The 24,606-nt window shown below is 37.3% G+C and overlaps 3 protein-coding genes and 1 pseudogene across 3 annotated transcripts; 3 read left to right on the top strand and 1 right to left on the bottom strand.

Annotated features, from left to right (window-relative positions):
* Window positions 1–3,768: 3,768 nt before the first annotated feature.
* Window positions 3,769–5,058, bottom strand: LOC121300486 (annotated as a pseudogene).
* Window positions 5,042–8,901, top strand: dxo (decapping exoribonuclease). The gene is made up of 7 exons (XM_041229119.1): window positions 5,042–5,147; window positions 5,873–6,340; window positions 6,840–7,066; window positions 7,493–7,712; window positions 8,227–8,362; window positions 8,475–8,569; window positions 8,686–8,901. Exons 2-7 carry the CDS (start codon window positions 5,898–5,900, stop codon window positions 8,804–8,806), a joined length of 1,242 nt encoding a protein of 413 aa, XP_041085053.1. The 5' UTR covers window positions 5,042–5,147; window positions 5,873–5,897; the 3' UTR covers window positions 8,807–8,901.
* Window positions 8,902–12,902: 4,001 nt separating this feature from the next.
* LOC121300485 (hemoglobin subunit gamma-like) lies at window positions 12,903–14,531 on the top strand. The gene is made up of 3 exons (XM_041229056.1): window positions 12,903–12,994; window positions 13,251–13,473; window positions 14,517–14,531. The coding sequence occupies exons 1-3, from the start codon at window positions 12,903–12,905 to the stop codon at window positions 14,529–14,531; spliced, it is 330 nt and encodes a 109-aa protein (XP_041084990.1).
* A 4,470-nt stretch (window positions 14,532–19,001) lies between these two features.
* Window positions 19,002–22,756, top strand: anks4b (ankyrin repeat and sterile alpha motif domain containing 4B). Its single transcript, XM_041230148.1, has 2 exons — window positions 19,002–19,287; window positions 21,174–22,756. The coding sequence occupies exons 1-2, from the start codon at window positions 19,124–19,126 to the stop codon at window positions 22,315–22,317; spliced, it is 1,308 nt and encodes a 435-aa protein (XP_041086082.1). The 5' UTR covers window positions 19,002–19,123; the 3' UTR covers window positions 22,318–22,756.
* The last annotated feature ends 1,850 nt before the right edge of the window (window positions 22,757–24,606 follow it).

Here is a 24,606-nt window from a genome sequence, read left to right as displayed (position 1 = left end):
GTTGATTTTGATGGATGATGTAGTACAGCCCTAATTAACTGTTATACTCAATACAGTTTAAGTGGAGACTAATTCTCACTAGGGCTGCTTAACCATTCACTCCAAGCAGTGTTGCTTTTACTGGGTCCACAACTCACTAAAATAAAGATGAACTATTCTGTGCGAGTCTGTTTCTTTAATTCTGCACTCCAGCTGTTGATTTTGAGCTGTGTCTGTGATTCAGGAAAGGACACGGTTTCCCTAGAAACATGAAGCATGGAGAAATGTTAAACTCTCTAAGCCAGCTCACTGTCACTCAGCAGACCTCATTGCCTCTGAACATGAAAACAACTTCTGGTCATAAATCTGCATTTGAAATCCTCTAAATACTGACTAGGAATGAACAGAAGCATAAAAATTGGAATTGTTCTGTTTATGCTTTTATTTTCTATTACTGTTTTTATGAAGTGTTTTTGTCCTGTTTGAATGATTGGTCTGCTCTCGTCATTGATTTTATACTGTTATTTCTTACTGCCTTCTCCTGACAGGACCACATAGATAATGAGAGCTCTCGGGGGTTCTATTCTGGTTAAATAAATACATTTGAGCTCAAAGACTGAAAAATAAAAGATCATAATCAAACTTGGAGCTACAGAACTCACAAACCATGAAAATCAAGCAGATGTAGGTTTTAAAAAAAAGGTCAGCAGTTTCTTTGTAGATTGCATGTGGATGCAGAGTTCAACTCCAGCTGTGGAACACTTTCAGAAAGAAATCTGCTGTTGCAGACTTAGAAAAGGCCACTTTATAACACTGATAGTGCCATGCCATTTCCATACTAAAATAATGAATGCAATTGTTTAGATACACAGAGAGAGGGAAAAATGTTTGTATGCTTGGGCAGGGTGCGAACAGAGACAGCCACAAAAAGCAAGCTAGTTTGGACTGACTTTTCTAGCAACAAAAGTAGGATGTTAGGTCAATTTTGTTGATTTAAGAAAATAAGTTAAATGTCATAGAATGTTCTATAGATTTACTAAAAGTGCCTATAAAACATGAACTGTGGCTGTTGTTGAGTGGTTGAAATTTTGAAAATCAACAGGAATGTTTTAATTTCCTGTTCCTCTCCAGTTTCTCTGAGATACGAATGTACCAGCTTTACATCAATTTTCTTTTTGTTTACATATTCTCATTTTCTTGATCATTAATAAACATTTATCTTTTGTGGGTGTTGTTCAGTGATTGAAAATGAGACATTTTGTGTTTGAATTGAAAGTGGTCTCTGAAGCAAATGGGTCAAAGTTCAAGTATATTTTATGACATCACTACTGTGCTATTATGACGTCCGTCCGTCCCCGTCCCCCAATGGTTCAGGATGCAAATATAGCGTTCATATATTATATATATATATATAGACACATACACAAATACACACGCGCACACATACACACACACACAGAGTGCAATTTCTGTGCTTGACCCTGCTTTTTATAAAGCTCTGGGACACAAATACATATTTATATACACATACCTTCAAATAAGGATTGTATTTAGGGTTACAATACAAAAGCAAAGCAGATCCATACTTTTGAAGTCAAAAATGTGCAAATGAAAAAGTCAACCTGTCACTCGGAATTATATTTTCATTTCCGCTTGACATACTGGAAATTCATTCAGCAGCCTTAAAATTCTGTGACATTCAGTATCAGAAATGATTTATTATGTGGGTGCTTCTGCCTCCTCAGCACACAGGATTCTCATGAATAGTTATTACTAGCTGTAACAAACTGAGCATGAACACCAAGTATTCAGGTATTTCTCTTGAGGCATAATTGGGAACACGACACAGGGGACAATAACAAATTTTATCTGAATGAGATAAACATTTGTTCCATAAGCAATTTTTTGGTAAGCAACTTCAGCGCTGCACCAAAGGAGTTTGATGAAGTTAAAATCAGCCGACATGTTAGCAAAACAAAGACAATCAAAAGGTGTTTTGAAAACTTGCAAGCTTCCACATGAAATGGAGGGGGAAAAAAAGTACCAATGTTACAAATTATTTTTTGCATATTCTCTAACCTGAAGATAAACAAGATCTACATGGCTCACTGACACTGATGAAAGGCAGGATTCAAAACAGTAAAAGTAAATTGCCTCTTAAATGAAGTAGCTGGACAATGGGAAGCAGAGTGAGACTACATGAATCAGAACAGCGTCTATGTGCATCAATACACAAACTCTTAGCAGTGCAGCAAAACATTCAAAAGATAAACTGACAAACAAGGCAATGTAACAAATGACAATCATGCAACGCACAAGCTTTTTGGAGTAAAATATAAGAGGGAATAATGGTGTTAATGCTAATGGAACAGACTTTAAAGCTTTAAAGGTATCCCTTTTAGATATTGATCAATAGCTTTCAAAAGACATGCTTTACTCTTGCACCCTTTAGCATCTAATAAGAATAAAAAAGTTTACAAAACAAGAGGAGGCCATTCGGCCCATCTTGCTTGTTTGGTTGTTAGTAGCTTGTTGATCCCAGAATCTCATCAAGCAGCTTCTTGAAGGATCCCAGGGTATCAGCTTCAACATTACTGGGGACGCTGGTTCCAGACTCTCACAATTCTCTGAGTAAAAACAAGTGCCCTCTATTTTCTGTTCTGAATGCCTCTTTATCTAATCTCCATTTGAGACACCTGGTCCTTGTTTCTTTTTTCAGGTCAAAAAAGTCCCTAGGCACATAACCTACAAATGGAAAAGAGGAACAGATGGCTGGTAATTGAAATTCAGTCTACTTTGAAGGAACAGAGTTTCCACTAGGAAACCAGCAGGGAGAAAATGGTTTACACAGATTTAAATGTTAAGCATGTTCTACCATAAGCATACAGGACAGAAGTGAAATGTCATGCTCCAAACCCTACATAAAGCAATTACCAGTCTTAAGATCACATGAGGTGGAGCAGAATCACAACCTTATCATGCGCTTTCAACCACTCTTAGCATCATGGTCAGAGAAACACAAGAAAACAAATCTAAAGGCATACATTAAGAATTTGAGAGTGGACAGATTAGGGTGAGAAACAATAGAAGTGAAGTGTAATCTAATTCCAAGTCTGCACCTAGCAATCAACTTCAGCAGCTATTCAAGAAGCTGTGTAAAATAGTAGAGCAATGTTCTTCCACGTACACCAGCAGCCCCCACCCCTGCCCAGAAAAAAAAAAGCAAAATAAACATGTCTGTAGCTAATGAGACGATATCCGAGAGATGCCAGTTTAACACACTAGACCTTTTCAAGGTCTGCAGAAATGCAGACAAACAGCACAGCCAAGAGGATGGACAGTGCAAGACACATGGAGGTTTTATAGAAAAATCATAGATTTTGAAGTGACACTCTGCCACCTCTGGACTTGATCACTATCCAGGTTAAGGATTGCAGACCCTCTGTCACTTCCAAGGATCACCTTCTCTTCCACGCTCCCTTAGCCAGCTGTGGCACAACGTCAAAGGTGTTGCTAAAAATGTGACTGATTTGAGCTCAAGTGATAACAAACTAGTCAAACCTATCCTGATCAAGGCATTGGTGAATATTTATCTTCTTGAAATTTACTGAACTAAAATAAAAATCTTTAAACTAGAAGCGTCTCATTTTCAAATCTTTATTGTACATTTCTGGCATCAAAGAAATTCATAATCTGACATTTGAAAAATATACTAGTAATTTACAGTTGTGATTGGCAAGAAAATCTCTTCAAAATCTGGTCCATGATATGAAGCAAATGATACATTTTCTAAAGATATCTGGTGTCATGTATCTGCCAGGCACAGTGAGGTCCCTGAAATTGTTGGAATGCTAAAGAAATAAAACAAAAAGGGTATTTAGTTAAGGGCACTAGACGGATTGGCTCAGCAATACCCTTATGTCCTTATATTGTACATTCTTACCTAACTCTGCACCAATGGATGTTTTACTGAATTCAAGGAAGTCACCTTTCTGTATTCCTGTCTGTAAGACTTTTTTGTATTTGGACTTTTTAATCATGTGACTCTCAGCTTTACGACCTGAGAAACCACACCAGGTTATCAGTTATCAACTTTGAAAATCAACCGGAATTAGGAATACCCAGCCACCAGGTCCCTGCATCTCTGTCTGTGAGCACACCAGACTTTACCAGCTGCCTACCAATAACAGAATGAAACAATTGTTTGCGATTGTGTTTTTCTTCTGCGTGATGCTTGCTGGATAAAACAGTCATTTACTTATATAATTTCTTGGTCCAGGAACAAAAAGTTTAGCATTTTGTCTTTGTTGAAACTCAAGTCCGTGCAGGAGGGCAATACTACCTCTAAGAATTTCTACACCATTCCCAAGGTCTCTCTTCCTGCTTCAGTAGCCAGGGCTTTTCCTGGAACATGAGGATTCCTCCCTGGTCTTTCAATTCAAACTGGCAGCAGAGAAAACAGTTTTTTTACCAACTGCAGACCAGCCAGTGTTCTTTCTTGTTTAACGCTGTAGAGCCGATATTATTAAACTACAGTAGGGAGGGTGTCGTTGAAAAGCTTGCTTGGAAACAGCGATGGGAGACACTGTAGGGCTGATCTGGTGTCAAGAGGCACATCTGGAGTCAAAATACATTTTTTTAAACAAAGTAATTTGTGGGGGGAGGGGGAGGGGGAGTGCAAAATGTTGTAGCCCTGTGTTAAAACCTTGCCAGACACACAGATAGGCTCCATTTTGTGCTTCATACATAACCAATACAATGCGTGCAATCTGGTTGTACTGGTTTCTGGTTGAAACTTTTATTTATACATTACAGATCACATGATAACAGTGACTCAATTCCTAAAAAAAATTAATCAGTCGTATGAGAGACAAAATTATATAAACCATAGCTATTAAATTCAACACTGAATCTTATACGGCAGCCTTTGTATGAACTAATACCTTAGATAACTCAATACACAAAGGCACTTTCATCTCACGTTTCTACGCAAAAAAAAAGCATTCTCGTTGCCTCCGCTTCATTCGTCGAAAGATTGTGACGTTTTTTGCCAGTTGTGTCGACCATCATTTACGTCATATATTTACTCTTGTCGACGAAATGTTGTGCTTCCGGGTGTCCTAAATGAATTCGGGGATAATTTTCACCACAAACAGCGCTCATCTGAGGTGTATAACGGTGTACATTACTGAACGAATAATAATATTAAAGAGCTGTTGGGTTTTTTTGTTTTTGTTTTAGACTGCGGCAGTGCAGTTGTTTTCACAGACTAGTTTGTATATGGCGCGCTGGACTTGCAAAATTGTTAGTTTCCAGTTAGTGTAGTAAATGTGTTAAAGTATACATCTTGCTCTGACAGATCTTTGTGCAGGTCGGCGGTAAACTGACACATGCAATGCAGCTAATAGCATTGATAATAAACTCGCTTTCGGTCCGAAGCTCTGTTACGTACATATATGTGTCTCCAATGTTTGTGTGAGAGGCTGCGTGCACATCTTTGCAATCTCTTTGCTGCTGGAGTTTCTTCTTTCTTTCGTATGAGTTAATTAGATTCAGGTTTGAAGTTTGCTCGTTTCAGATTATATGTAGAGAATGCAGGTAGAGGCCAGACGACACAATAAATTAAAAAAAAAAGTAAAACTCACCAAAGCGGTGGGGCTGTGAAGATAACAGTGCTCCAAGAGCTGGAATAGTGGCAGGTTATTGTGGCTGATTAACCTGTTGTATACCATTGTGAAATGTGAAAAAAAAAAAAAAAAAAAAACATGCCATAAATTAGTAGGTTCGTTTTCTGAGTCCCTTTTCCCCAGTACTTGTTGCTTGATGCTGATAGTTTTGCCTTTTATGTTTTTTCTTTGCTAACATATTGTTTCCTTGGCTTATGTTTTTATAGATTGATGAACTGATTCAGGAGGGAAATGGATCGTCATTCCAGATTCACGGGTCAGCCGCCATATAAAAGAAAAGAGGAAGGCAACAAGGAGAGCCATAACAATAAATACGTCAGGTCAAGTTATTACAGCCATGTGCCTTCCAGTGTTGCCTCTTCACATTCTCCAGTGTTAAGTGTGAGGAGACACCTTTACGACGTGGACTTTCCACTCTATAAGCAACCTGTAGAGATAGGGCACTTTTCCCTGGACTCCAGCCGCAGGTTTTTCAATGACGCCAGGATGCTGAGGCATTATGTTGAAGCAGATGGGTGCCCCAACTTTAACCTGAGAGATGGCTACACTGACCGTTTCATAAAGCGGGACGATGGCATTAAGGAAAGACTGGATCATCTGCTGAGGTGGATTTTAGAAAACAGATCTAAACTTCAGAGGACACCTGTGGATGGCGATACATCTGGTTCTTCATGGTATTAATACTTTTGAATGGTCTACTGTTTAGTCGAATTTCTTTGTATTTCCAAAGCTGTGACATGGACTGAGTAGAATTTTACACATTTCAATGGATACCTACCTTTCCAGCTAACTCCCCTATTTAAGACCATTTTATCTGTCCAAGTAAGATTACCCTCCGACTATTGACTCCTCGGTGGAAGTCCAAGGTTTCATATGAACCTCTGATATGTACTCCATCAAATCACAATGTGCCTCAATGTCTGGCTTGTGATCATGTCAGTCAGTGGTCAGTAAGCTGACAATAGGATGTCAGAGGCTACAAATATAGGCTGAGGGTATTTTTTTTAGGAGACTCGGCTAACTGATGATGAAATTGAATGTGCAGGTAGTGAGGGTTTCCCAGTTGGAAATCAGTTTTAAAATAGATAAGGATTGGGAGTACATTTAGATAACAACAGGTATGGAATTATTTTTACAGAGGTTGATCAATTTCTTATTGTTATTGTTATTCAGTCGGCTGAGTGCAGACTTTGTCACGTGGCGTGGACATCTGACCAAGCTCCTCACAACTCCCTATGAGACCCAGGAGGGCTGGCTGTTGGCAGTGACCCTGTTCAATGGGACCTATTACATCAGCGAGGTGGAGACCGAAGCAGCCAGGAGGAACAGAGAGAACCGCACCGAGAGGCATGCTGAAATGATGTACTGGGGATACAAGTTTGAGCAGTACATGTGTGCAGGTATGTAAAGGGAGAGGGAGAGGACTCCTTGGGATTTGGGAGTTTACATGTCATTGAATTAGTTGCCCACTGCAAACTAGTTCAAAGATGCAAGCAGAGGGCATTCTTGTTACTGTTGCCTTTTCCTTTATGAACTGCATGCTTTTGTTTTCTGTATTAATTTGCAACATTAAAGGCCAGATTCTTGGAGCTGTTTTACTCCAGATCGTCATAAGCATGTTTTTTTTTTTTCAGATAGCAAAAATGCATACAATAAAATGACCAGAAATAAGCAACTCAGACATTTAAGTGTAGGGGCTTGGGAGTAGTCTAAAGCTGTATATCATTGGGGGGGGGGGGACAAAAAATTGTGCTAATCACAGTTTGGAGTAAATAGCTGTTGGGAATCGAGGCCTGTTTCAACGGTGTCGGTTTAATTGATTTCAGATGAGCCCAATGGCCTGCCAGATCCTAGTGGGGTGGTAAACACCAATGAAGCTTTCTGTACCGTTGTGCAGACCAGGCTGACTGATCACTCCCTGTTGTTTTCTGGAGAGGTTGACTGCAGAGACAACAGCTCCCGCTTCAAGGTCGCACCGGGTTATTACGTAGAGCTGAAAACATCTGCTGAAATCTGCACCCCAAAGCAACGCAGTAACTTGCACAGGTCAGCAGCCTCCTAGCCCCATGTCTGCATTTCTGCGGTGGAGTATTTCAATTTAAACCAGCTTTAGAAAGATGGAAAATAACAAAAGGTATAGATCCAAAATACGTTTCCAATCAGCTTTCACGGAGGCTTTTAAAAATTAGAATCCTTTCCCAAAGAAACGGATAGTTCTTAAATAGTATTTAAAGTAATAAATCCCAAGTCTTGCTGTCCTGTTTACTATGAGGCAATAACATAAAATTACCCCCACAGCTTTCCCATAATCAGAACCTGTGAAATCCACTCCATGAGCAGAGTGTAATGACAGCTGAATGTGACTTCAGCCCATGGTCATGGGAATATGCATATGGCCAGAGGCTACTAACATTTACCTTCAGCTACAGGTTGGAGGCAAAACTGTGTTAAAAACAAATATCGTTACAACAGAACTGTTTTAAGTAGTTGTAGTAAACAGTTGTTCCTTTCAGTTTCTACTAATATTAACAGCGTGTAAGTGATTGCTTTTTCTTGTTAGGTACAAGCTATTGAAATGGTGGGCGCAGTCCTTCCTACCTGGTGTGCCCCGAATCATTGCTGGCTTCAGAGATAACGATGGGCTTGTGGTCTCGCTTGAGACTTTTGAAACTGCCAAGATTTCTCAATTGATAAAGGTTAGAGTTTGATCCATCAGCTTTGACTTGACGTGTGTGAAGTTTTGTGTGAAGACCGTTAATATTGTTATGCTAAAACATGTTGGTTTAATTATCTATTTTTTCCATGCAGCATGAGCAGAATTGTTGGAAACCAAACGTTTGTATGAATCTCTGCAATGCCTTTCTGTCCTTTGTAAAGAAGGTTGTTACGCAGGATGATTACAGGTAAGCAATTACAGGAGCTCTCAATGTGTACCTATGATCATTCATCCATGCCATTTCTCACTGTTTAATATGGCCTGTGCCTTCTGATTCTAATTCTTGTTGTTTGTTGTCTTTAGGGTGGTGTATCTTTTCTCCTGGGAACCCTATAAGGATGTCTCTTATTCAGTTCACAAGGACTCTGAATATACTTTCTTGCATGATTGGTATGTGAGGGAAATGACAAAGCAGAATTTCTGATCTCCAACAGTCTTTCTTTAGTAAAGTCAGTGTTTGTAAAGTAAGGTGCTGATTATTTTAATGTCCTAACAATTAAAAAAGCATTGCCAAATACCTGTCTGGTATTTTGTGTCCAGGTTTTTAGTGTATTTCTTTACTTGCTGTTACTGTTGAATTATGAACTTGAGCTTGTTTTACTTCACTTCAGGTGTGTGTGGAATAGAAGCAGGTATTCATATCCCCAGTATAATCAAGTTTATTGTATATTAATATACAACAAGCCCTATTCATGCCAGTCATGGTCAATCTTGTTGGCAAACACAACACACTAAAGTATTAATTATTTAACCATTTTATTCCATTGATTGGTGTTTATTGATTGGCATTTAGGTACCAAATGCTGTTTGCATGCTGCATTAAGCACCATTGGCTGTCCGTTTTGCATTATTTTCATATCTGCGCATGCTTCAGCGGTTCATTACTTACGCTATTGTTAATGTATTTTTTAAATGTAAACTTTCGGTATTATAAATGTGACGCACTTTTAAAACATGAAAACACTCTCTTAATAATGCAAAATTCAGCATCACAAATGATGTACAATTTTCATGTCATTGCCCACCCCTAGTGTGTGTGTGTTATTACTAAAAAGAACGATGTCTTCTTTGTTATGACTAAGACTTTTATCACCTCAGTGGTATGTCATTGATTTAAACCTATTGCGTACATTGGCTGTACAATGGTGTATTTTTGCAGTGACAGACCTCAGTGTGCGCATTTTTGCAATTATTTTAATATGCATAAAGAACCATCCGAACTGCAAATCATAATCATCACAATTAGCATTGAGAATATCGAGAATAAAATATACAAAGAATTCCAAGTTTGTTTATTTTTACTGTATAGCATGTGTTATGCATTTCTCTGTGTTTAAAGTATTATGGATTTTCTTGTTACTGCTTCTTGTTAAGCACTTTGAGATGGTTGTCCACTATGAAAGGTGCTATATAAAATAAAGATTGATTGACGATACATATCTAGACTCGACGCGGTTTATTGATACAGGGTATTTGTGCTATAAACACACAACTAAAACTCCCCTCACTGTCCACCAAAAGAAACACAAGGATGAAAAAAAAATGCTAGTTTAAAAAAGTATTGTACGAGGAGGTAACAATACTCCCAATACTAATACAAACATTAGAAACGTGCTGTATTATTATGATGATGATGATGATGATGATGCATGGAGAATGATAATTTCCCTATAAACTTTGGTATTTTACATAGAGAATAAAGTATAAGCTACTGTATATAATCACATTGTAAAAAGCCACCAAGGAGTTCCGTGACATCACAAAGGCCGAGGCCACAGATAGAATCCTCTGAGATGTCATGGACCTCTGTGTGGATTTTTACAATCTGAATTATGTGCAGTAACTTGTGTTTTATTTTGTATAATACCACTAAAAAAAGAAACAAATAAAATTAAACTAAACTTTTCTTTGTTAAAAATCACAAGTCAAACAAAAAATACTTTCTAATGATAATTAGTCGCTGTCAGAATCAACTATAATTGTAGTTACACGTATAAATAGTGCCAGAATAGGTCCAACTCGTCGCTAGGGATCGTTTCCACCTGTAGCAGTTAATTGATCTCTGCCAAGTATGATCTGAGTAAATCGACAGGTCTTGTTTTTTAATAATTAAGCTTTCACTGTATTGCCTATTTGAAATCATCAAAGCACTTTGAAACTAGCAGATATTTAAAAGAAAATGCTAAAAATTCTAATTCCACATGACGTCAGATGCTGTAATCAGAGCTATCAGGCGCGATATGTCGATATGTCGTAATCTACATTAATGATTTAGATTCTGGTATAGTAAGCAAACTTGTTAAATTTGCAGACGACACAAAAGTAGGAGGAGTGGCAAACACTGTTGCAGCAGCAAAGGTCATTCAAAATGATCTAGACAAGATTCAGAACTGGGCAGATACATGGCAAATGACATTTAATAGAGAAAAGTGTAAGGTACTGCACGCAGGAAATAAAAATGTACATTATAAATATCATATGGGAGATATTGAAATTGGAGAAGGAATCTATGAAAAAGACCTAGGAGTTTTTGTTGACTCAGAAATGTCTTCATCTAGGCAATGTGGGGAAGCTATAAAAAAGGCTAACAAGATACTCGGATACATTGTGAAAAGTGTTGAATTTAAATCAAGGGAAGTAATGTTAAAACTGTACAATGCACTTGTAAGACCTCATCTTGAATATTGTGTGCAGTTCTGGTCACCTCGCTATAAAAAAGATATTGCTGCTCTAGAAAGAGTGCAAAGAAGAGCGACCAGAATTATTCCAGGTTTAAAAGGCATGTCATATGCAGACAGGCTAAAAGAATTGAATTTGTTCAGTCTTGAACAAAGAAGACTACGTGGCGACCTAATTCAAGCATTCAAAATTCTAAAAGGTATTGACAGTGTGGACGCAAGGGACTTTTTCAGCCTGAAAAAAGAAACAAGGACCAGGGGTCACAAATGGAGTTTAGAAAAAGGGGCATTCAGAACAGAAAATAGGAGACACTTTTTTACACAGAGAATTGTGAGGGTCTGGAATCAACTCCCCAGTAATGTTGTTGAAGCTGACACCCTGGGATCCTTCAAGAAGCTGCTTGATGAGATTTTGGGATCAATAAGCTACTAACAACCAAACGAGCAAGATGGGCCGAATGGCCTCCTCTCGTTTGTAAACTTTCTTATGTTCTTATGTTCTTATGTCATAATAGTGATTGCAGGCTAATAGTGACGTCAGCAGTAGCCTGTATTCAGAGAATTAAACACACGATTGTATAGGGAAATATCAGTTGCACTGGTATTATAGTCTTACGAGAAACATAAGATTCGGTGGTGAAGCGAGACCGGTTTATAATAAAATTGCTGATAAAACTGCGAACAACACAACAAAACACAATCACCAAAACAAACAACAGTGGCCTGCAGATTGAAAGTTTATCGGAAGAAGACAGGGAGAAATGTGTGGAAGAGCAGAATATCGCAAGTAAATAATGAGCGACACGCATTTACCAAGAAACTACTACTGACCCCGAGGAAGCAGCGCTCTTGAATGACGAAAACATCATCCAACTCCACCCTTGATGAGCCCAGTGATGTTCTGCTCTGATTGCTGTAGTGCGTCTGGGGGGAGACTTCACTTCTTGTTACCTGTGGTATCTCTGTTTGACTTGGAAACGGAATTTTGTATAAAATGAATCACTATCGTCGATTTAAAACCTAATAAAGAATTGTTCAAAGATAGAGAGACACTGGTGAAAGTTGTGTGCAGGGTTTTTATTATTTTATTTATTTATTTTATTGTTTCGCAACTGTATTATTATTATTATTATTATTATTATTATTATTATTATTAGTAGTAGTAGTAGTAGTAGTGGTAGTAGTAGTAGTAGTAGTGGTAGTAGTAGTATTTAGTAATTTACCAGACATTAACATTTACAATACGTGTTATTAATATAATTGTCTTATAGTAGGAAGGGTGTAGTACATTATCAAATTTGTAACCCCATAATACTCCCTCTATTTAGTTATTAAAATAGCCTATGGTAACCGATTATATGGTATATTGATCGTGTGTATTAGTTTTCGTGTTTATTTATTTGGAAAAAAATAAATAAATAAACGTGTTTCCACTAGTTTTATAAGGTCCGCATAAATAAGCATGGGCATATATATAAAATAAAAATAAAAACATAGTATTTCTTGTCTTTTATTTTATATTTGTTTATATTGTTTTAACAAAGAAACTTAATGGGTTAATACATTAATGCAATTACAAAAATAATATGAACTTTATTAGGGTTTAAATGACGAGGTGACCCTTTGTGCAGGTAAAAATAATAAGGCAGCTTTAGAAATGTGTATGTATTGTTTTACTTCGGCTATTCTCTGTGGCCTGGTGATGTTATAGTTTTAGAAATAGCATCTTGTTTCTGATTGGCTGCATCATGTTATAGGATCCCAGCTGAAGACTTTGTAAACCGCAGAATATTGTAGATATCGCGTATTGAAATTCAAGCGCCGGACAGTACCTCTGACAGCATGGTAACCTTTACCATAGAGGAGCGTGCCGCCATCACGTCTACATGGACCGATGTGGACCTCGAGGAACTGGGCAAACGGGGCTTGGCAAGGTAAAAGATTGGATACTCAGATTTAAGAATTGGCTATAGCCAGTAGCAAAATGTAGAAAAAATAAACTAATCATGTGTACAATGCGTTTTTTAATAATTTGGTGAACATATTTGTATGTATTTATGACGAGCTGTAAAGACATTTTAATTTGTTGTATTATTATTAGTAGTAGTAGTTGTTGTTGTTGTTGTTGTTGTTGTTGTTGTTGTTGTTTTCTTCCAGCCTTAGAGCATTTATCTATACTGCATTATTTAGAATGTTGGTAGTGTACCCCTGGACCAGGATTAACTTTAAGATGTTTGGCGACATCTCAAACTCAGCCGCCATTCTTGCAAACCCCCAAATTCGTGCCCTTGGCAAGAAAGTTGCCAGCGTCTTGGGCAATGTTGTGATGAACCTAAACAACGTCGAAGGAACAGTTACCGGACTGGCGAAGTGGCATGCAGACAATATCAAAGTCGATCCAGAACACTTCAAGGTAGGCATTTTAGCTGGCAGTAAACTGTATGTTATAATATGATACAAAATATAGAGATAGATATCCAGCTATTATTATTATTATTATTATTATTATTATTATTATTATTATTATTATTATTATTATTATTATTATTATTCATTTTAAACTAGAATTGTTATTATTCATCTTTGTGTTTCTCTTGGTTTACAGTGGAGTTTGTTGTAAAGAACAGCCTATGCGTATTGTTTCAGCTTAATCTAACAATACATCGAGTTGCGTCTATAGATATTAAGGTGAATTTTCACTAAAATGTACCTTTCATTTCCTGGTATATTTGAATCTCGAAATTCTCCATGCAAATTGTGCAGTTTGTAAGTGACTTTTTTTCCATATTAAATAACCACACGTGATGTATTATATATATTGAGCCTGTATCAAGCAGACAGAATCATTGTCGTGTATATCCGCAGCACAATGTTTTTCTCTTGCAAATGTACACTTTTTCTACAGCATATGCATTGTGTAGATCAATGGATTCCACTTACCCTTAATATGGTAGATCATATTATTTTAAAATTGAGTAGATCAACAACAACAAAAAGCCCGATGAGATAATGTACTAAAATAAACGATATAAGAAGAGGTAAATAATGTGGTCTAATTATATTTGCACTACAACGCACAAAAATACAAAAAGTTTCTTCAATATATATTTTGTATATACTAGTATTCCCATGATCTGAGTTCCCCCACCTTATAGAAAGATTATGTAGATAGAGCCTCGTGTTCATCCAAGGACACTATAAGTACACCGTTGTTGCGTGTTGCTAGATTTGTAATATTACAAGTTTGCACTGGAGTAAATGTTTACTGAGTCAGACTCAATGTGTTAATGATTCTCTCTTTTTTTTCAGCTCCTGTTCGATACTTTTCTCTGTGTCCCAGCAATGCAGTTAAGTTCACCCCTGTCGCTCATGTTGCCTGGTCGAAGCTGTTTGCTGGGCTTACAGTTGCTTTCAATCTCCGGCTGATTTAAAACACTCCTCTTTCCTCACCTCCAGCACCACCGCCCCTGAATGGAAAGTCACTGCATTCTGTGAGCATCGTTCTTGAAAGTAGACCGTGTTTGTAACTGTTGTGCATTATTACATGGTGAAAACGTGTCTCTCAATAAAACAGATTGTAGCTACTGAAAATATACATTGATGTGTGGCAGCGTGCAAAGCGATTACAACTTTTAACTACACTTGATAGTTTGCACGCCTTGTAAGAAGCATTGATTGCATAACAATTTCAACATAACGAACCGTCTTAAAGCATGGTTTCTTATAATATAACGACCTTGCTTGTTGCGGTCTGGCGACGTTCTTCAGAGAATTAATACATAACGTACCTTTTACTAACGGTACTTGTGCAATGATCAGGTCATCAGGTTTAACTAAGAGATGATTAAAAAGCAATTAGAAACATTTCGAAGTATCAGCTTGCTAAAATTATTATTCTTGTTAAGGTCTATCGGGTTGCTTGAACTAATTTCATTGGAGCCCAGAGCACGAATAATATAAGCCATCAGGAGCTGTAATCATCTTGAGCCTATCCGTGACAGTGAACACCAGCAAACAGCACAAGAAAGAATGTATTAAAATGACATTTAAAGTCACTGTAAGTACAAGTGTAACAGTTAAATCTCTTACCTTATCATTCAGCTCTGCAACACCTTTAAAGTCAAAGCACATCGTGGAAAACTAAATCTAAGGTGTTTTATGCAACTGATTACAGAACTCTATAAATGAGATGTTTGCTACAATTCAAACTTTTAATATACTCAGATAACGAATGCTTTAGCCCATGCAACGTTTAATGAAATCCCATTTATACTTTACTTTATTAATAATAATAATAATAATAATAATAATAATAATAATAATAATAATAATAATAATAATAATAATAATAATAATAATTGATTAGGAGAAGGGTCCAAAATATGTCAGAGTCCCGGTGAATGCGGGAGAGTTGGTAGGTCTGTTACCTTCCGCGCACGTTCCCGATTTACATCGCCTGTTACACCACACACTTGTGTTGCAGACCTCAATTTCTCTTATTAAATGTATTTTTTATTAGAAACGGAAATAGTAACACACAATCCCTTTAAAAAAGCACTGATTCTGTTTGTTGTTATCCTCAGAATTAGATTTTTAAGAGATTCGTTTTACAGTTTGGTTGTTTCTTTAAATGTTGGTTTAGTTTTAATTGAACTGCTATAACGTTTCATACCTATTGATTTGAAAGGGTTTCATTTTGGAACTGATGTAAAAGCATCAAGTCGTAGAACGCATGCGTGCATTGCAAGCACGCTGTCTCTAAACAGGGTTGTTTCTCAAGCACGAGACGTGATTATCATGACAATTAAAGAGAATGTGAGTAACTGCATGAAGGGTTGAATTTGAGTTTAAACTTTTTCGTCCCTGATCATGACAAAACAGTTCCACCTTTTTTTCTTAATTTAATAAAACCATTGGGTTTTAAGTTATTCATCCTTTTACATACACAGCCAGCAAGAAAGGATTGTATCAGGGTTGTGATCCTTTCATTGCTAGAAAAAAGTATAAGTATAATTGCAATAATTAAAAAAAAAAAAACGAAATGAGTAAATTAGTTTAGTTTAAGTTCAAGTATGCATATTTTAGAAAACATAACGAAGTTGTCTAAGCGTTTGTGTCGGTCAACCAATAACCAGCCGGTATCTAAAAAAAAAAAAAAAACTTCTGGTTTTTAATAGAGCATTTTACATTACTGGGGAAATCACCCTGGACTGGATCATCCATTTATTTTTCCCAGTGCTGTAAAAATCTCTTAAAACCCAGCTGTGTCAATCTCAGCGGGGTGCAGGCTGATCCCATCAAGACCTATGGTACCTTTGACATTTGAAAAACGCATCTTTATAACAACGTAAGAGTTTTTCTAAGAGATAGATGCTACTAAACAGTTAATCAACAGTCGGCAGCCTCGTCACAGAAGTCCAGTGGCGCCACCTGCTGGAGTATGAGAGAAATTGCAGTCTGCTCCTTGTTAGAGCACGCAACGGATTGACTTCAGAAAGAGATCTCAGTACTGTAGTGACAAAATGAAGTGACTTTGTTGCACTAACTTCCCAAGGACCTGAATTTGCTAAGTTAGTTTATTAATAACTGACTGCTAATAGCAAGGCTGTCAAGAGCATACTTACTGAGTATAATTCCCAACACCCAGTTCAGTTCTACTCTTGTGTACTGCTCTACCATTCAAACGTGATTTAAGATCTGATTGAGATCAGTCGATTCAATGGGACATTATCAAGCAAAAATCATCTCATAGGAGTGGGCCAGTAGGCACCTGCTAGCCTCCCAACAGGTAGAGTAGGTCTGGGTGAAGCGCTTTAGACGTCGGATGTAATAGCCGCTAGAGGGCGCTAAAAAGCGGTGTTGAAATAATAGGAAACATTACTTTAATAGCAACAAGGTTAGGTTTAGGGGTTGAGATTGGGTTTAGGGTTAGATTTAGGGGTTAGTAGTAGGTACCCACTGGCCCATTCCTATGAGATGATTTTTGCTTGATAACGTCCCACTGAATGGACTGATCTCAATCAGATCGTCTGCCACAAGCCGTGTAGCATTACATTGCTTTACACTAATACAAATGCCATGTATATCTCAGTCTGTCGACAATATATATATATATATACTATATATATATATTAATATATGATATATATATATATATATATATATATGGGACCCTGTAAACATTTTTAAAAAACTGGAGTGAGCACACGCGTGATTTGAGCTAGACTTTGATAAAAACAACTTATATCTGTCCTCTACCAGATCTCCAGAATTGGTTAGAGGTTTAATAGGACAAGCTGACTATAACACATGGCAAGGGGGGGGGGGGGGGGGGGGGGGGGGCGGGCGGAATATAATATAATTAAATAAATAACAACACCTTTCATTTAAATCAAGAATTGAATGTTTTATTGAATGAGATCAATTTTCACGTGAAGAAAATACGCTTCATTTTATTTAACTCAAAAACGGAATATCTTTATTGAAAAATAAAAACGTTCCCATGAGGCACATGTTGTTGTCTTTTAAAAACAGATGCAAGTTGTTTCTATCAAAGTCTATAGCTCAAATCAAATGCGCGTAATGGAGAGAGAGAGGTAGAAAATGTTACAACTCTCCCCGGTCTCCCCTCTTACCCCATGCTATGTTTTACAGCACATCTGGTCCGCTTCTTGGGTGTAGCTGTTTGTTTTTTAAAGAGTATGTTGCCTCTTGTGCTGTGCCATGGAATTAAGGGCTGATAATTTATTGTACATTTTATGGACCCGCCAGCTGAGAAGGAGCGGCTGGAGGGCTATTATACACGGCCTTGTGGGCAATTTAATGTCATAAATATAAAATGACTCCATTTAAATTGAATTGAGAAAAAAAAAAAGTAATTGCATTGTAAATGTTATATTTCACTATTATGGGCATTGTCTCTGTATACGTTATGGACGAAAAGCAATTCTAAATAATTCAGACAGATTCTGATTGTATTTTCTTGTAGGTTGGCAGCTATACTGGCATCATGTGCTAATCTAATTATCAGCTATTTATTTTCTAAACAGTTTCTTATTAAAGAGAGTATAGGCTAAATTTGCATTTGAGATTTGGGTCTTTTGCTTGTTAAGAGTATAATGAAGCACAACACAATTCTTCTTTAAAAGAAATAAACCGCCCAACACTCACCATGCCTATTTCAATCTATAGATGATCAATATATTTCAAATGTATCTTTGTTGTTTCAGGTGTTTGATTCATATAATTGATCTGCCGTTCAACAACATATAAACAGTCTGCAAATATTCTACATTCTAACATATCGACCGTTGCAGTCTAAATGCAATGCCTTGTATCACAAGGAGATCCTTTGTAGTTTTTTGACAGTACGCTCCTCCCTATGTTTTCAATCAATTCAAGGGTGTCTTCCAGATCCCTCGCCATTCTCAAGTGGAATCCTGCAACAAGTAATGGAACCCATTGCTTATTTACAGTGCAGAATAACAGGAACATCTTTACAATGACCATCATAAACCTATAACTGAAACCAAGGCTGAAAAGCATTACCCAACCTCATTTAAGGCAGTCCAGTCCATGCAGTCTAACCTATGCAGACATGTACAGTTAGACCACACTTTTTCCTGGGTATGGGTTCTGTCTAAATCTTTAATTCGAACTATTCTAAATAGTTAATATAAAGTGAATGTGATGTGCGTTGAAAAGATAACATATAGTTTATTGACAAACATGACAAGTTCATTAGCTTTACGTGCATTCGCGCATACATTTCATCTATTAAACTTTGTAATAAACCTTGTAGTCTACATATTCAAGTGTTTCCTGCATTGAAGTATTTCTGATCCACCTTAAATGAACTGTCGAGTTGAAGATGGACTTTGAATCTGGACTGTTCCACCCAGCTCAGGGTGACGTCTCATATCATCTCGACCCCATCTTCAGTGGAGGGACGTGTTCCCTGTTTTCCATTTTGGAAAGGCGGTTATGCACATCAGTTGCCGAGGGGAAGGTGCTTCAGCTTCACAACAGCGTTATTATTACAAACAACAATTCTAATAGTAATAATGTCAACCAGGTATCACAAAGCTGCCATTGATGGCTACCTGGAACTCTTAAAAGACGCCACCAGGAAAGACCTGAATACCCCAGATGAAGTCGGCATGACCCCCACTCTTTGGGCGGCTTATCACGGGCACGCCGAGGCGCTTCAGCTCATCTGCAGCAGAGGGTGGGTATGGAATGAAAGCCGACTGTTGCCTGCTTACTATATATGTACTAATATGCATCATTTTTTAAAATGTTTGCCATTGCTGCGATGTTAAAATAATCTAGAAACAATGTTGCCTTATCTTTTATTCTATTTTTTTTTCTTGTTGAAACAGTAAACAAAGACAATATTTGAACTACTACCTTTTAGACGATATCTGTTTATTTCTTTTATTTATATATATATATATATATATATATATATATATATATATATATATATATATATATATATATATATATTAAATATATTGCTATATGCTTTTAAACGATTCAATTCTACGTCCAAATTGCTACAATGTAAACTTCACGTACATAGTCAAACGCCTAATAAATAGCTATATATTTTTAAAAAAATCTAACTTAACCAAATATTAATCTGTCTGTGGCTGTATGTAACAAGCATATACATGCACACCATAATATTACAATGTTGGTATAATTGGAGCTGTTTTCTTAAAGCAAAAGGAGTACTCCGCCTTTCAAGAAAATCTACTCTTAATTTATTGGGAACGCAAGGGAATGCAAGTTGTTATCCAAAATAAAGCGAGACCTACAATGCTGTGGTCTTATGAAGCAGTGCATTATAAAACAACTTAAAAGATATTCTAGCTCTACTCCCGATCTTTGACCTGAGGTGCTGTCTAGCATTCCAGAACCTTATAAAGCAATAATTGACCTTTACACCGTAGAATGAGATGCCTTCTGTTAGTTAATTTTCTTATTGTAAGTGTGATGTGAAAGATGTTGAACAAATAATGCGGCTCTTCATCTAGTTATTAATGCGGGCAGGAACATTGATTTGAATGGATTTTAAAGCCGTATTTCGCATTGATTTAAGTGTGAGCAAAAAAATCTGTTTGTAGGTTTTTATAAATGAACAGTTTCTAGAACTGATGCCAAATATTTAATCACGCAAAGAAATGATGTAAATGCAGAACAATAAGCCCTTTGTTGCCACAGAAATAATCACACAATTGCCCTGAATTCTGATGCCAGTGCATATTTGGCAGGACTGACGGCCACTCTACATCTTTGTTTTTTAAAAACAACATATATATATATATATATATATATATATATATATATATATATATATATATATATATATATATATATATATATTTAGCTCAAAGAGTCCATAATCGAGTTTCTGGTGTGTGTGGTGTGTGTGACTAGATTTCTAGATAAGTAAGCCTGGTTTCCATGGCATCGAAAGCCTATAAGGTTACAAAAAAGTTTGTGTGAATCAATTCGCAAGCGTTCCACCGAGAAACTATATATATATAATATATACTATAGATATATTATATATAAATATTATATATATATATATATATATATACACACACACACACACACACACATACACACACACACATATTGTTTGAAAGATTAAAGACCATTCCGCAAGCTTCCATCAAACTCTTGACAACATATCTCAAACATTATGTGAAGGGGTTTCATTCACAATTTAATAATAAACTTTTCGGTAATGACCAAAGCTACTAAGAAGCTATCTTCAAAAACTTTAGAACCTAAGTGATGACTAAAGGACCTAAGTGAGGACTTTATTCTTAGCTAATTAGACATTGTTATATAGAGAGTAACAGGTTGCCATGCATATCAATGGTGAGCCCTTTATATTTTGTACATATTTAACATTTACATATTTAAATATCACTACAGGGAGGTTTTGGCTGTGACAGTTATGCTAGAGTTTGATCAATCTTTGTAGATCACATAGCAGGGTCATTTAATTTTAAATATTGCTTTCTATTTGTTCTTCATAGTGTATGCATTTTCTCTAAGGCAATTTTAATTGAATGCAGTGTGTTTTGTTTCTAGTGGGGACCCTGACAAATGTGACATCTGGGGGAACTCTCCTTTACACCATGCTGCAACTAATGGGCACATGCACATCATCACTTTCCTGGTGAACTTCGGCGCCAATGTCTTCTCCCTGGACAATGACTTTCACACCCCGATGGACGTGGCTGCATCCAAGGACCGCATGGACTGCGTTCGTTTTCTAGATGCCGCAGCAACCAAGCAGATTGCCCAGAACCCCAAAAAAGTGGCCAAGCAGAAGGAACAGGCCACCAAGGAGGCAATGAAGAATGTCAAGATCTGTGAGAAGGTCCAGCAGAAGCACGAGAGCAAAATGAACAAGCTCTACCAGCGGGAACATCAATTGTCCCACGCTGGGTCTGTGGGGTCCTCCATTGGGACAGGGACGATTAACGGCGTCAACGAGCAGTTCTCCAAACTCATTGCCGCTGAAGCCTCTGGCACTTTGACCTCCAGGATCAAGGGGACCCTGCAGAAGAAGCTTGGGAAGGGGAGGAACACAGTGGGGCGGCAGGTGGGAGACAACGTCATCTTTGTGAAGCAGGAGAACGGCACCCTGGGGCGGACCAATGTCATGGATGTCTTTAATGAGCATGAAGAGAATGAAGAGGAGCAGGAAAGAGGACTCTCTGACCAGGACAGAAAGGGCGACTCTCAGAATAGCACCACAGGGCAGAAAGATTCAATTTTCAACCGACCTGGCTTGGGACACATGGTGTTCAGAAGAAACTTCACCATGGGCTTGACGGCAGAGCATGAAGAGATTTCCTACAACACCGAGAATGAAGACATCGGCTTTCGGATACGGGATGAGCTCTTTCAGTCGGAAGCCAGAGAGGAAGCCGACGAGGGTTACGAAGAGAAGGACACAAACCTGCCCTGGAATGAGGACGAGATCGGACTTGAAGATGAGGAGGAGACCTCCAGCCTTGCTGCCTTCCTGGCCTCGCTCAACCTGGTGGAGTTCGTCCCTATCTTCAACCGGGAGCAGCTGGACCTGGAGGCCCTCATGCTCTGCTCCGACGAGGATCTCAGAAGCATCCAAATCCAGCTCGGGCCGCGCAAGAAGATCTTAGAGGCAGCCGGGCGCAGGAAGAGGGCCCTGACCCAGCCCAGCACAATGGTGGACAGTCTGCTCTGATGTGCGGAAATCGCAGTTATCAGAGATGGAATTCCACTGGAGGGTGATGTACAGTCTAAATCAGGGAGGGCAACTCTGGCCTTCCCAGATCCGGTATATGTTCCAACTATTTTTATAATTGCTTAATTGAACCAATTAAACCTCCATCAAGGTCTCAAAGCAGTTATTGATTTCTTTATACCTGTTAAAACTAGTCTAGCTGTGCTCTAGGCAGTGAAGCTTCAAGCCTTGAAGAGGAAGAGGAGTAAAGGAAGATCACCCTTTTTTTTCAAACTCCAAGCTTCTGAGCTTCTGTCTTATGCTAGACAGTCCTTGGTTTAGCAATAAGACTGCGGTGACTAAAGTGAATAGCACACTTTTTACTAAATTTGGCAATTTGTTCTTTTGATCTTTTGCAACATAGTAACACAGCTTAAAAAATAATCGACTTAACTTTATATTAACCATACTGATAAATAATTAAAATTGTCAATTGTTATATATATATATATATATATATATATATATATATATATATATATATATATATATAGCACTGTGTGGAATCCCCCGTGAATTGACTCAGCTTAGTATCTGTTTGTCCAAGGATTAACCCTGTAAATATGTGGTTGCTGCAATCCAAGTTCGTTGCCTGGTGTCTAAGCATATGCCTGGTGCTCTAAAAAAAAAAAAAAAACCCAGTCGTGTTTTATCCCAAGAAATATTCTGCTAGTTGTTTACTGCATTTTGTTTCAACTGCGTTCCACTGGGACACACAAAGCACAGGGTGGCTGTGGTTAATGAGCAGGATCGTCACTGGTTTTATGGCTGACTGCACAATAGACTTTGACCGGTTTAACAGCAGGTACTCATTCACATGAGGATAGCGATTAACACTATACACCCATCATAACCTTTCACAAAACTGTGGCATGGAGGTTGTAATAAAAACCTGTCACTGTAACACATCAACACAGAAAGCAGCCCATAACTTAGTTTTGTCATGATCTGTCTTGTATTTCTTCAACCTGTGAACCTCAGTAAGAGTACACTAATGAGTCACCTATACAAGGAAACAATGGGCCACATTCACAAAGCATTTACTCAAAAATGCAACATTTTAGTGCATATACGTGCGATTTATATCAAAAATATATATATATATAACGTTATATAATATATATATATATATATATATATATATATATATATATATAATATATACACACACACACACACACACACACACACATATATATACACACATATATATACACATACAACATAATGTTGCATACGTTACTTGACTAGCAAAAGAAAACGTAAGGATTTTTTTTTCTTAAAATAAGGTTATTTTGCAACAGAATTTTTCTTTTCTAAAACAAAACAAAGAAACGTCACACTAGAGCAAATGCTAAATCAATCTGGCTTAAAATACAGGTTTCCTGCTCACACACTTTTTAAATCATTTTAATAAAAATATCAAGGGGAATTGTTTCTTTAGAAACATCTTTTTAATAGTCCTCCGCAACTTCTTTAGTATTTTGTTCTCTTCTGTGGAATACTTCACAAATAATTTCCTGGTCATATGTGATGTTCAAGTAATTCCTGTGTATTCATTGTTATCAGTACTGTATAAGTCATTTAATTTGTTCCAATTGTTGCTGTTTGGTACATAAATGTGTAAACTTCTTTCAGTTGTGTATTGTCTGCAAAAAAATAGCAGAATTTAAAATAAAAAAAATTCTACAACTTTTATCATCAGTTGCTTTATTTATTGCTGCAGCTATTGCTGAATTAGTTGATAAACGTGACAAATGTGGTTTATGAGAAAATGCCTGATCATCTATCAAAAGATGATCAGGCAAGTATAGAAATATAGAATAAAGTAAACAGTATACAAGTTTAAACAGCATAAATTAGCTTTTTAATCATGTGCAGATAACAGTTGTTTGTCATGGTATTATATAACTTGATTCTAAAGTACAAGAATGTTAGAAATGAAGAGTTCTACGGTGATATACGAGAAACAAACAGTATGTTTGATTAATTGTTAATTGTTAATTGTTTCCTGTGCATGTAAGACCTACAGCTGTAGGGGTATGAAGGATGTTCAAAGACCGTTAATGAGAGAAGAGGGTGACAAGACTGAGATGACGTAAAAGGAAGAGTCATAGAGTTTGGACGGGATGACCTTCAGGCAGCCACCAGGTGTACCGCTCCACCATGGCATCTTCACTGCTGAGTGTTCCAGGAGTCAAACACCAGTTTTGCAGCAACAGCATCTTGAATACCCATTCCTACAGCATA

Source organism: Polyodon spathula, chromosome 26, assembly GCF_017654505.1.
Source record: "Polyodon spathula isolate WHYD16114869_AA chromosome 26, ASM1765450v1, whole genome shotgun sequence".
Classification (NCBI taxonomy): Eukaryota; Metazoa; Chordata; class Actinopteri; order Acipenseriformes; family Polyodontidae; genus Polyodon; species Polyodon spathula.
Note: the sequence above shows the minus strand (reverse complement) of the source record. Positions and strands in the feature narration are given on the sequence as shown.

What these genes read in the sequence shown, in the direction of transcription:
- dxo (XM_041229119.1), top strand. Translation starts at nt 5,898, where the DNA reads ATGGATCGTCATTCCAGATTCACGGGTCAGCCGCCATATAAAAGAAAA. An exon ending in GATACATCTGGTTCTTCATG is followed by an intron (nt 6,341 to 6,839) that starts GTATTAATACTT and finishes ATTGTTATTCAG; the next exon opens with TCGGCTGAGTGCAGACTTTG. An exon ending in GTTACGCAGGATGATTACAG is followed by an intron (nt 8,570 to 8,685) that starts GTAAGCAATTAC and finishes TGTTGTCTTTAG; the next exon opens with GGTGGTGTATCTTTTCTCCT.
- LOC121300485 (XM_041229056.1), top strand. Translation starts at nt 12,903, where the DNA reads ATGGTAACCTTTACCATAGAGGAGCGTGCCGCCATCACGTCTACATGG. An exon ending in GGCAAACGGGGCTTGGCAAG is followed by an intron (nt 12,995 to 13,250) that starts GTAAAAGATTGG and finishes TGCATTATTTAG; the next exon opens with AATGTTGGTAGTGTACCCCT.
- anks4b (XM_041230148.1), top strand. Translation starts at nt 19,124, where the DNA reads ATGTCAACCAGGTATCACAAAGCTGCCATTGATGGCTACCTGGAACTC. An exon ending in CAGCTCATCTGCAGCAGAGG is followed by an intron (nt 19,288 to 21,173) that starts GTGGGTATGGAA and finishes TTTTGTTTCTAG; the next exon opens with TGGGGACCCTGACAAATGTG.